General features: G+C 39.2%; 1 protein-coding gene across 6 annotated transcripts in view; it reads left to right on the forward strand.

The window, feature by feature from the left end:
- Positions 1-12838, forward strand: part of CCDC80 (coiled-coil domain containing 80) — a 37493-nt gene extending 24655 nt beyond the window's left edge. For 4 of the 6 annotated variants that reach the window (XM_032629750.1, XM_032629749.1, XM_032629752.1 and 1 more), the window contains 5 exons: positions 857-993; positions 2585-2733; positions 8606-8709; positions 11169-11249; positions 12342-12838. In XM_032629750.1, the coding sequence (XP_032485641.1) occupies positions 857-993; positions 2585-2733; positions 8606-8709; positions 11169-11249; positions 12342-12679 (809 nt within the window). In that variant the 3' untranslated portion in view covers positions 12680-12838. Of the gene's footprint in view, positions 1-856; positions 994-2584; positions 2734-8515; positions 8710-11168; positions 11250-12341 lie in introns of all 6 variants that reach the window. The other 2 variants (XM_032629748.1, XM_032629747.1) reach the window with 1 other exon arrangement.
- Positions 12839-13090: the final 252 nt, after the last annotated feature.

The following is a 13090-nucleotide window of genomic DNA, read 5'->3' on the forward strand; positions in this document are numbered from 1 at the left end:
AGGGGATTATTTGCAGATAAAAATTTTAATAGGGTTGAGGGAAACACTGTGACCTGTATGGGAGAGAAGAAGTAAATAAAGCTGTCCTATCCTTTCCAAAATGCTTTCCAGACATAGTAATTTGCCATGTTCATACTTCCCATTAACCCAGTAGCACCTTTAGGAACCATTCTGAATTATAATAATTTGTTTTCAGGGTTTGATATTTGAAAAAATACCTAACACTAAAAACTTCCATAAATTCAGTAACATTTTACTTAAAATTGTATTCACTTACAAAATTTATATTATGAATAGCTTGACTTGTTTTGGAGCCAAATGACCAGATTGAACATAGGCTTTTTATTTTTCTCTATTGCAATGACATAGTTCACTGAGTCCCAAAGTGATTCTCTAAGTGGGAGGAACAGACACTGATTTTAGACTTAAACAAATAACTAAAACTAAAATAAAATTTAAAATGAAATAAAACTTAACCAAAGAATCTGGGTCTGGTTCCCTGGTAAGTTAGGGTGATGACTCATCCCCAGAGTGAGTTGGTAATCTTCTTCCAGGGATGACTCAGCAGCTTCACTCTCACGTTGCTCCTTCTGATTCACTGTGACCAGGGTGGGCAGAGATGGCAGTTTGATCATCTTTGGAAGAGTGATTTTCAAAATGAGTTTATTCACTTGTTTCTATATTTATTTGTTCACTTTGGAAACGCTTGTTCAAACAAAATGTTAGTCAAATGTGTGCAACTAACAAAAACTGTTCTAATTAACTTGAGATGAAGGCTCAGGGCCTCCACCCTTCGGTTTCCCACTGATTTCTGTTTTGTCACATCCATATTTATTCACATTTCATTTGCCTTAAGATAATGAGAAACCTATGCGTGTTGTGGATGATGAGGACTTGGTAGACCAGCATCTTATCAGCGAGCTAAGGAAGGAGTATGGAATGACCTACAATGACTTCTTCATGGTGCTCACCGATGTGGACCTGAGAGTCAAGGTATGGGTTCCTGTTTTGGATGATGCAGTGACATTCCTTAAGATAGCAACTCAATTTGTTGTCAATGAGTCTATTAGACATATGACTAAGCACAAGTTATTTCATAAATGGGAAGGTTTTGAAATGGTCCAAACAGTTCCCACTGTCCTGTAGAATTTGTGTCTAGAAATGTGGTCTATGGAAAATATTGGATTGGATGACCACCTATGGCCCAGCTACTTGACTCAGACTAAATTCTTCTGTAACATCAAAGTCATGCATTCACCAGACAATTGTTGAATAGCTATGATGTTTATCACCAGCCAGGCCCTGGTGATAAAAAGTAAAGAGTATTTAGCTTCTGTTTTCAGAAAACCCAGATTTAACATAGGTCTACTTTGAAAGGGCCTGGAAGTTTACCTCCTGATCCAACATGGGCAAGACAGTAGGGTTTTACACCTACGTTCTTCCTATGATAAGGACAGAGATTCTGAACCCTGAAAAACTGTGCCATGTAGTCATAATGATATTAACAATAATAACTAACTTTATTGAGTGCTTTCATTATGTCAAGCGCTCACCTCAGATGTTTACAATCCTTGTCTCAAACCTCTAAGATAAATAGCAAGTATTATCATTGTTTCACAGAGGACAAATAGAGACCCAGAGTAGTTAAGTAACTTGCCCAAGTTCACCCAGTTAGTGTTGGGCTTCATACCCACGCAGGTTGACTCCAGAGCCCATACTTACATGAAAATCCTTTTGAAAAAAAGCTGCCTGGGCTATTAGAATAGCTGATTCAACCTGCAGTCGTTTTCTGGATCTGGAGAGAGATCCCTTCAATAATTCATTCCACATTTGTGTTGTGCCACCTCTAATGTGAGAGGTTGGACTAGATTATCCCCAAGGTCTCGGCCAGCTTTCACATTCCATGATTTACTAAATTCCCATTGAGGGCACTTATGCTGATCAGCCAGCCCTCAAATCCACCTCAGGTTGCTGTTCTAAGTCCAGACAGCTTTGATGCAGGAAACTGAATTTCATTATCCCCAAATAAGTTAGATCCAACTTTTTTTCTGAGAATACATAAGCAAACATGACCTAATTTTAAGTAATGCTCACTCAATAAAATAGTCTCTGGGAATCACGAAGAGTTTATGTAGATTTCTGATGGCCACAGAGCAGCCCTCCTTCTGGTGGAAAATTACCCTTATTGCTCAGGTCAGATGCTCTAACATGTTATTCCATTTGTTTTCTTGTGTTTAGTATAGTGTTTCTGACCTTCTCTCCAGTTGTATAATGAAGAGGAACCAGCTTAGTCCCAGAGGTAGGGAAGTGAGCCTAGAATATGTGTGGTGAGGAAGGCATGGACCCTTCCCAATAAAAAGAGTGAAGTTAAGACCTTCATGGAAGGTAAAGGCTTTGGTTTCATGGATTCAAAACCTCAAAAAATCAGCAGAGGCCCTACTGCAGGAGAGAATTTATAAATCAAAGAGCCCTCCAGGCTCTGATTTCCCTGGAGCCACCCAGAATTCTCTCAAGCTCTCTATCCTCTGGACATAGGGAAGAAACACCTTTATACATTATATACTTTTTATTTTTCCTTCAACAGCAATATTATGAGGTGCCTATAGCAATGAAGTCTGTGTTCGATGTGATTGATACCTTCCAGTCCCGAATCAAAGACATGGAAAAGCAGAAGAAGGAGGGCATTGTTTGCAAAGAAGACAAGAAGCAGTCACTGGAGAACTTCCTATCCAGGTACATCACCTTTGGAGACCCCGAGGAGGCAGACGGGAGAGTGTTCTGAGTGAGCTAATGAAAACCCCAGAGAAACACAGAGCAGACATGTGTGTGCAGAGTGACCTTCCCTGTGAGATGTCTGTCCTCTTCATGGCACTCTAGCCACCAGGCTTAGTCTTGTCCTTTTGGAAGTTGCTCTGGTTGCAAGGCTGGCTGGGGTCAGCTCCAAGCTTGAGTGTTAATTTGGTGGCTTTGGATAGGTCTTTTCTTTTTTTTCCTGCCTTTTTTTTTTTTTTTTTGGCACAGATACAGAATTCTGAACTTCTGTGAGGGTCAGTTTATTCAGTCAGTCAATTTGGAGGGCTTTGTATACTGTACTTTTATTTTACATATTTATTGGGCCTTTTCTAGTTCCAAACAGGATTTGGAACACTGCTTGATTTTCTGCTTCCTTCCAACTCTGCAGAGAACAAAAGGTCCACTAAGACCTCAAAAGGAGAAATCCTCTTGATCCAGCTCCCTGATTCCTTGGGGAGTATGGTTTATTGAAAACCATTATAGGGAAACTCTAGTACATACACAAAGAAAGAGTGTAAAAAAAATCACTCTACTTCTTCCCTTCTCCATCCCTTCCCTCACGTTGGATGAAAATTCTACAAATCCTTGGGACCTTAAGAGGTGCAAGGATGCAGAAATTTCACCTAAGCATCAAGAATTCTGTGACTAGGAAATGGATAATCTGAATTCCTCTAGATTCAGGAAGCTTGGGTCTTTTAAGGGATAACAACATGATGTGTAAAGAGCATAGGACTTGCCATTCATCCAAATTTTCAGTTTACAATTTTCTAGGTATGTTGCCCCTATGCTTCCAATTAACCCTATCTTAAAAATCACTCACCCATGAGGATAACGACAGCAAGTAGCCCTACTTCCACTCCAGGGTTGCTGTAATCACCTTTTGTGCCAAGCACTTCTTCTTCCCTCCTGAGTTTAATCTTCACAACAATCCCATGATCTAAATGCTGTAACTACTGTCTTGCTGCAGACAAGACAACTCAGGCTAATGGAGATGAAATAACTTTCATCACCGAACTAGTGTCAGTTCTAGAACTTAGTGGCCCCAGGATAATCTGGTTCCCAAAGTCCACGCTCTTATCTAACACTCGTTTTGAAAATATAATGTGAATTAATTTTAGTGTGAACCCAGAGCCCCAGAGTTTGAAGTGAAGAAAGATACTCCTAAAACCACAGAATTTCAGAGCTGAAAGGAGCCCAAGATTCTGCCTTCATCCAAATTTCCAGTACAGTGCAAATACCTGGAGTGGAGGTGAAAGGTGCATGCCTCCCTAAGGACATAAGGCTCATTCAGTCTTCCGGCCAAACGGCTCTAGGGCTCTACTGGGCCGATGGCTTCTTGTCCAATCCTGGGGGCTCTGAAATATCAACTTTTAGTTCAAGGTCATCCTTCTAGATGTCAGTGATTTAGAAGATTGAGGATAAGAGCTTGCTGTTGTCCTTGAGGTATTTTCTTCCCCTCCCCTTCCCTCTCCTTCCCTTCCTTTTATTTCTTTTACCTTTCTTTCCTTTTTTAGGCAGAAAAGATTCTTTAGAAGTTTACTTTTGATTTTAACCAATAGTGTTAAATATATCCAAGTTATAAATTCAAGACCTTAGCTTTCTCTTAAACTTTTAAGTTAGGCTTTTAAATCTTGTCATTTTATTTATAACCTGACAAATTTTAACTATCACTCTTAAGGGGCTTTGAATAATGTTTAACCTCACTTATGAACTCAGTAATTAAACAATGTCATTATGCCAAACAACCGTTTTACATTTAATATATTTCTTTCAATTCCTTGAAAGAAATAAACAAAACCTTTCTGAGTACTTAAATGAGCCATAAGTTTAATAAGTTAATCTTGTAAATACAGTGAATCTAAAGTTTTCTCAGATGTTCCAATAACTGTATACGCTTAGTAAGATTTCAACCTAAAACTATACATCTAAACCAAATACTCAATTACACATTCTAGTTTGGAGCTTCAAGGCTATCATTTTAAGCCAAATTCTCTTAAGTTTCACAAGAACATAAATTATATAAAGAAAATCAGAAATGTATATTATTACTATGATTTTGATTCTTTGCAAACTTCCTCTTCTTAATTCTAAATCTTCTAGGACTGAAAGAGGCTTACCCACTGAACCAACCCATTAAACTCACATAGCCTGATCTCTAAAGCAGTAACCATCTAGTTCATTGATATATTACTTATAGCCAAGGATTTAGGTCAGCCATGAGACCGGCAACTACAGACATTCTGAGGGATTATTTTCACCATTTCCAGGCAGAGGGTCTTTTTATAATCACAGTGTCATGGGTTTCAAAACTTGAAAAGGAAAACTGACATTATCTCACTTTTATTCACTCACAAAGCTTGCAATGCTCATTCAAGTTGATCACTGACTTGAATTTGTATTTTTTTGATTCTTAAGACATTATACATATTTTGCATCTAAAGTCTTTGGAACTGGATAGGGCCCTACATAATGTAAATGTATCTTCCTTCTAATGTTAGAGACTTGTGAGCTCTTATATTCACTACTGTTTCAGGAACATACATCTTTTATGGATATTCAGAATGGCATATGATTATAAGTTAGATGTCCTATGGCTATCTATGACCTGTGGTCATGGAATCATCGTGCTGACAATTATCACTGATCTTAAAAATTAAAGTAGAATAGTGTATTACTTAAAGGCATGCATGAGTAAGACAGCCCTGAGGTTGATTCCTGGTTTCTCCACTTATTAGCTGTGCGACCTTGGGCTAATTGCTTAATCTCTTTGGGCTTTAGTTTTTTCATTTGCAAAATGGGCATAATAAATTGATCTATTCTTAAGATCCTTGTGAAAGGTAAATTTGATACTAAAGGTACTGAGCTAGAACCTAGCACAAAGCAAGTAATCAATAAATGGTGGTTATTAGTAGCATTAGGGCCATTTATTCAGGTCCTAGTTAGAGAACTTTGTCATCAAAGGAGAGCTAAGAGGAGATTTAATAAACACCTTCAGAACTGAAACCCAGGCAAAAAGAACTGAAAAAAAATGTTTTTTCTACCTAACTGTTCTATAAATAAAGGAGTATCCAAATGGGAATTTTCCTTCATATTTGCTGAGTTGTTAGTGGGTCTATACAGCCTGGTTTCAGCTGACCAGACTCTGAAGCCAGTCTAGTTTTTAGTGACACTCATATGATCCAGGCTATAATTACCTTTCTCTGAGACAGAAGCCCTAAAGAGTGGGCAAATGCACACTAATTTGGAAATGCCAATTAAAAGAAGCAAACACATGCATAGCTTGTAGACTTTCTATTTACTGACAAAGTAAAGTGACGGAAAAACAATTTGTCCAAAATAAGGATCTGGGCCACATTCACATCTCTTGTTACTTCCCACAGAAGTTAGTTCCACTAACGTTTGTCCTTCAGTGCTGGGAACTGGGGCCTTGTATCTTAATGTAAAGGTCTGTGGGATAAAGAATCATCACTTAGGGGAAATGACCTTCTCTTGATTGTGTCTGGGACAGGGAGTCTCAGATCCCATCCTTTTCCAGTCTGACAGCATTCAGTGGTGCACACAGGTAAACAAGCCAAAATAGACCTCACCCAAAATATCTCCCTCCAGGATACTCTGAAGCTCTGTGTGAGGCCAGGAGGGCTGGCCTGCTTTGGGTGCTGGCTGGGGTGCCGGTGCTGGTCTGGCATGCCTCCTAAGGAAGCAGGGAATATACAGGAGACCCTTTTCGTGATCCGAGAGCAGTCACTGTTCCGTTTCCCAGGAAACCTCAGACAGTCTCAGACTCTCCTCTCCCCTCCTTTATGCAAATACATTCATCTTCCTATCCTCAGTGGAGATTTTAGTTTTTCTTTCCCTTTGAAGAAAAACAAGCAGAGGAAGCTAATGTAATGTCACAGCAAGCAATTCTTGGCGAGCCTTGCTACAGGCACCCATTCAGAGGTTGTATTTCATCAGACTATCATTTTCTCTCATTCATCCAAACCACTATTCCCCTAAGAGGCCATTTTCTTTGGGACTGAAAACTCTCCTGTTCACTGTGAGGCTTGAAGGGGCACAGGGAGAGAAGCCATGAATAAAATCAACTGGCTTCCGGCTCCATGAGTGCACTGACACCCCGCAGTCACCAGCACTGAGGGCAGAAAGCAAAAAACCCTTCTCCAGTGAAGGTGGAATTTGAGACAAATGCACGCAGCGGCCCCTTGGACGCACACCCTCTCTCCTTCCTATCCTCCTTGGGACCCTGATGTGGCAGCCAAGCATCAGCACCTCTGAGGGGGTAGACTAGGGAAAGCACTGCACCAGGAGTCAGAGAAATCTGTATTTCGGTACCACCTCTTAGATTTACTAGTTAGGCAAGTTACCTCACTTCTCTAAGCCTCGTCTTGTTATCTGTGAAATGGGGAAAACAAGTCATGCCCTCACCGAACTCTAGTGAGAATCACATATTGTGTAGGTGAAAGTGAGCTATAAAATGATACACAAACATAAGGATTAAGTGGGTTATTGTATGACATCATGACAGATAATGTCCAAGATCTGTTAATGGGGAAATGGACATTAACCATCAGTAGGACAAAGTTCTAAATCAAGAAGCCTGCAGATTAAGGCATGATCTATATCCATGCCATCACATGCATAACTTCCATTGATGGGTTTTAGAGTTTAATTCTTATAACACCTCTTTGAGGTGGATGCTCTTTTCGATTCTAGAGCTAAGGAAAAACTATGACTTAGATGAACAGAGTGACATGCTCAAGGAACCCAAAAAGTGGCAGTGACAGAATGTGGACCAAGCTTCCTGGCTGTAAGACAAAAGCTCTTTGCACTGCCCTGCCGTGTTGGAGCTGTAAGAGCAGAAACAAGTTTATCATATAATCTAAAATCCTATGGCTCTAGGTTTAGCCCCATTCTACTTCATAGGGGTACTCTGTAAGTGGTGGTTCTTACTATGATGATAGGGTACATTTTAGAACTAGCATTTGCCCCTGGAAGAGCCACTGGCTATTGAGGAAGGTACATAGGGCTTTGTTTTTCCAGGAACCCTCCTTGACCCCTTAAGACACTTTCCTATTTTCCTTCCTCCTGTCACTGTCATCTACTTAAAATTCAGTTCTTTTTCTCCATACTATTTCCTGTCCATATATTCACTAATCCCTGTACCACCCAAAAACCCTAGGGAACTCTACCAGAACCTGAGTTTTCTTTCTTTTTTTTTTTTTGCGGTATGTGGGCCTCTCACTGTTGTGGCCTCTCCCATTGCGGAGCACAGGCTCCGGACACGCAGGCTCAGCGGCCATGGCTCACAGGCCCAGCAGCTCCCCGGCATGTGGGATCTTCCCGGACCGGGGCACGAACCCATGTCTCCTGCATGGGCAGGTGGACTCTCAACCACTGCACCACCAGGGAAGCCCCAGAACCTGAGTTTTCTTCAGTTATTTTCTGATTCCCTTATTTCTGTTGCTACAAGTTAACATACAATATCGGCTAGTTTTCATTGTATCTGAGAGCTTCGTCTCTCCCTAAGTGACCTCATCGGGCATGGGGACCAGACTCATGCCTGATGACCAGACTCATGCCTGACACATCACGCAAATGTCACAGTATGGCAGACTGTGAAGTTACAAAAGAAAAAGTGCAAGAAATGTGGTAATACCGTTTAATATTAGGCTTTGAGGAGCTATGAAATATTTCTAAGGGTCACTGTTTTCTATTCTGGGCACAGGAAAAAAAATGACAGCCAAAGTTCCTCTGCGTTTTCACACTGGCCTCTATTGTTTGAAGCAGCAACTGTGGGCTTCTGCTTCTCTTCCAGGTTCCGATGGAGGAGACGGTTGCTAGTGATCTCAGCGCCTAATGATGAAGACTGGGCCTATTCACAGCAGCTCTCTGCCCTCAGTGGTCAGGCATGCAATTTTGGTGAGTGGGAAGCCTCACTGACCTGCTTGTCTTAAAGCATCACTGCTTTCCCATACCACTCTCTTCCTGGTCTGTTCTAAAATGGAACATTAGGTCATCCAAATATTCCCCAGTCCAAACTGTAGATTCCTAGACACTTACTTAGTTATACTGAGGATAAAGTTGCTTTCAGACTGAAATCTTAGTCAACTGTGGTCTGTTTTTCTTTTTTCTCAATATTCTGCCCTCTCAGGTTCTTCGTTAAAGTGTTTGAAAATACCTGCTGCTTTACTTTAAGTGATCTCTGTTATGTTGTCTTCTTGTTTCCTTTTTAAAAACTTGCCTCAAGATCATAAAACTCAGGTATTATCATTTACTTAGGTAATAATTAGGTACCAACATTGTGTACTTCTCCATAGATTAAATATCTTTTGTAAAACAGGAATGGCTTTGGGAATTAATGAATGAATTGAAGCACACTGTACTATATTGCCATTCCCTTAGAAAGGATTTTGATCTATAACTGGGCACCAGGAAGACAGCAAGATCTGTTAAACAGAACCTTATGCTTTAAGACAAACAGGTCAAAGAGAAATGCAGTTTATTATTACTATCATTATTTGCAGTAAATTGCTCAGTGTTTTGAAAACTAATGTATGCTTTCTTTACCAAACATTATTATCCTAGTGGTCAGAAAGAGCTAGTATCATTTTGAATATGGACACATAGAAAGGAAAGGAAATGCATAATACAGAGAACTTATTACTAAGTTCTGTTTTGAACCAAAGAGATAATGGCAATTTCAAAAGTGGAAATCACAACTGAAGTCTCATGTAAAATACACCTCTGCAGAGGAAGAATTTTGAGAGAGTCATTAGAGGGGGGAAGAGTAGCTAGGGGGCCACAGATTGAATAATTCATACTTGGAACATAGATGAATCTTTATTGTTTTGATACTTCTATTAGGAAGAAGAATCATTTGTTAGTTATAAAGCTGTGTTTGATTTATAAAAGGTGGTGTGGTGGCATAAGTCTTGTAAGGCATTACCAGAGCCTGGGCCCTTGCTATGACCCAGTACCTGAACATTATAAATACATTTCAATTTTAAGATGTGAAATAATAACTCAAAAGAAGGCAGAAAATGAGCTCATAACAGTAAAAACAATTAGAAAGTTTGTGAATTTTTATTTATACTCCTATTAACAAGGTTAATGCTTTAAGAACTTATATCAATATATGTAAAGAAGATTTGATTGTGCCAGTATTCTTAGGCAAAATTTAAATTATGTATAGCCACCAACAGTGCTGGGTAAGACAGAAGTTTTTAGAGCAGTTAATGACCCTCCACAATAAGAGTGTAAATAAAATCATGGTTTGCTAATTTTCTAAAGATGTCTTTGCAGCAGCTATTAGGTGATGTTTCATTTTGAATCTCTGCACAGAGCCCAAGTCAAACACTTTTGCAGTAGACAGGAAATGTGAACACGTCATGTTTTTAAGGAATAATTACATTCATGATCTTCCCTTTTGAAAATATGACTCAACAACATGTAGAATAGAAATGCTTCACTTCTCTGGGAGAAGAGTAAAGGCCACAAAACTTTTTTGTAATAGCATTTTGCCTGGATTTCAACTCTTCCTTAAAAAAGCCCTCCATGGTGGCTTTCAGTTTTCTCCCCTGGACAGTCAACACCGTCAACATTCATATTTCGTTCCAAGTTGCTACCATGACTAGGCTCGGATTTTGTCTAAAACCACGAAATCTGAATAGGATGAATCTAGAGCCTCCTTGTCCTCTGGTGTTCTTTCTCCTGAATCTTTTCATATGCCCTTCATCTTCAAAAGAATTCCAACAAGCTACCAAGGCATGACCTTCTTTCCTTTCCTGAAACTTTAGCTGAGGCTGGGAAGCAAGCTGTGCCTGCTGTGCTACCCCTTTGAGTCTTCTAAAAAAGTGCTAAGAACCTGCCCTTTAAACTGACAAACTTTTCTTTGAGGAAGCCAGAATGATTTCTTAAACAATCACAACGGCTAGGGTCTGTAGTCTTTTCTTTGAGAGAAAATTAAATTATCCATGCAAGCTGTTATAACTTTAGGCATGACTTTTTTCCAGAACACTAATCAGCTTAGATCATCTTAGATATTTTAAAGTTCCGATGGCTTCATTTTTGTTTTGTCATTTAGTAGAGTGAGAATCACAGTTTAAAAGTAAATTCTTCTATTTCAATCTGCAAAAACAAAACAAAACCAGACCACATCTGACCCTGTTGTTAATCCTAAAATCTGCAATTAGTCTTTTTTCAAGATGTTATAAGTATTTAAATATATTTTTTAATGAAAAAACTTTAAAAAATGAATTATTTTATGTAATCAGGTTATGTTTTATATTCTTTATAAACTTAGAGATTTTTAATTCTCAGACATCCAGTCTTTGGAAGTGAAAGACTTACAGATTCTACGGCTTTCTTTTTTCTCTTAGGTCTGCGCCACATAACTGTTCTGAAGCTTTTAGGTGTTGGAGAGGAAGTAGGGGGAGTTTTAGAACTGTTCCCGATTAATGGTAAAGTGTTGTTACTTTAAAACAGTATAAACTACTGATAAGTTCAGTTAAATTATGTTAATTTATATGTAAGCAGTGGGTGTACCCCTCAGGTGAAAAAAGGTCACAAAATCCTCCCTCTTCATGTTTGCCCGTGTGTGTGTGTGTGTGTGTGTGTGTGTGTGTGTGTGTACACAGGATGCATGTAGAAGAAGGGGAAGGAGAGCACAAGCACTAATATTGTTTTTACTAAAAGAATCATAAGTGACAGCAAAAGTATCCATTTTCTTAACTGAAATAAGTAATTCATTTTTGTCTGCATGGGGCTGTATTGGCTTACAAAGCATTTTCATCTATGTTATCTCATTTAATTCTCGAAATAGTTTTATGAGGCACAAAGGTCATATCTCACTGATTCCCTTGCAACAGATAAGGACATATACTAAAAGGCTCAGAGAAGCTGAAAGAAAATGACAGTGACTAAAAGTTTCAGAAAGTAAACCCAGTCCTTCCATCCAAGATCAAGCGCTATACCTGAGATAATGTGGATAAATCCCTGGCACAGTGCTGGACAGAGCAGATACTCAGAAAGTGTCAGTGCCCTTCTCCCTTCCCTTTCTTCCTTTCACTAATGATAATAGTTTAAATATATTCCCAGCTCTTAGATAATTGGTATTTTTCACCTTTGACAATGAAATAAGAGTTTTGTTATAAAGACAACAGCATCAAAAGTAAAACTGTAACCGCAAAGAAGAAACTAAGCTAATTGGAAGTAAACTTAGAAATATAAACAATATAATCTTTGTTAGTGACAAATTTTAAAGCAGTTGATCTTGCCAGGTTTAAATGAAGGGACTGGTTTTATACTTTGTAACATTCCTATAAGGAGACATTATGTGCCCCAAAGTTGGATACACTAATAATGTTGTAGAACAGCAGGGACATTTCTTTGCTAATAGAAAAAACAAGCAAACTTTTTAAATTGGATTTTTGAGCTGAAGAGAAGAGACTCCTGGGTCCTCTCTCTATTCTCACAGTGGTTCCTTCTCACTTTGATGCTTTCCTGAGTGCTGCCTCTTCAATCCGCTAACAACTTTTCTAATCCTATTCCAGGGAGCTCTGTTGTGGAGCGAGAAGACATACCAGCCCACTTGGTGAAAGACATACGTAACTATTTTCAAGTGAGCCCAGAGTACTTCTCCATGCTTCTAGTTGGAAAAGATGGAAATGTGAAATCCTGGTATCCTTCCCCAATGTGGTCCATGGTGATTGTGTACGATTTAATTGATTCGATGCAACTCCGGAGACAGGAAATGGCTATTCAGCAGTCACTGGGGATGCGCTGCCCAGAAGATGAGTATGCAGGCTATGGTTACCATCAAGGATACCAGGATGGTTACCAGGATGACTACCGTCATCATGAGAGTTACCACCATGGATACCCTTACTGAACAGAAATATGTAACCTTAGCCCCAGCCAGTTTCCCCTGCAGCTGTTGAAGCCACATGTGGCCAGCTATGTAAAGGAGAGTTCTTCCACACTGCCTACATTCCCTGCCTTTTTCTTTCAGTGTTCTTCCAAGATTAAATAAATAGCAAACTTTTGCCTACTCTTGAGTTGTTACTGAAGCCTTAAATCATAAAGATGTTTAAGAGAATTGTTTGTCTAACTGGAGGGGATCTGGTGCTGAATAATGTTATTGAAAATGGATATTTTCCTTTTCTTAATATGGTGGACGTGATTGGGAATACAGTATTCTATAGCGTAAGTATTTATACCTCTCTTTTTAGTATTAATTGGTAAGTGAAAACCATGATTGTTAAAGAAAATTAAAGATCACAGCACAGATATTTTCAGATAA

Source organism: Phocoena sinus, chromosome 4 (genome assembly GCF_008692025.1).
Source record: "Phocoena sinus isolate mPhoSin1 chromosome 4, mPhoSin1.pri, whole genome shotgun sequence".
Lineage (NCBI taxonomy): Eukaryota > Metazoa > Chordata > Mammalia > Artiodactyla > Phocoenidae > Phocoena > Phocoena sinus.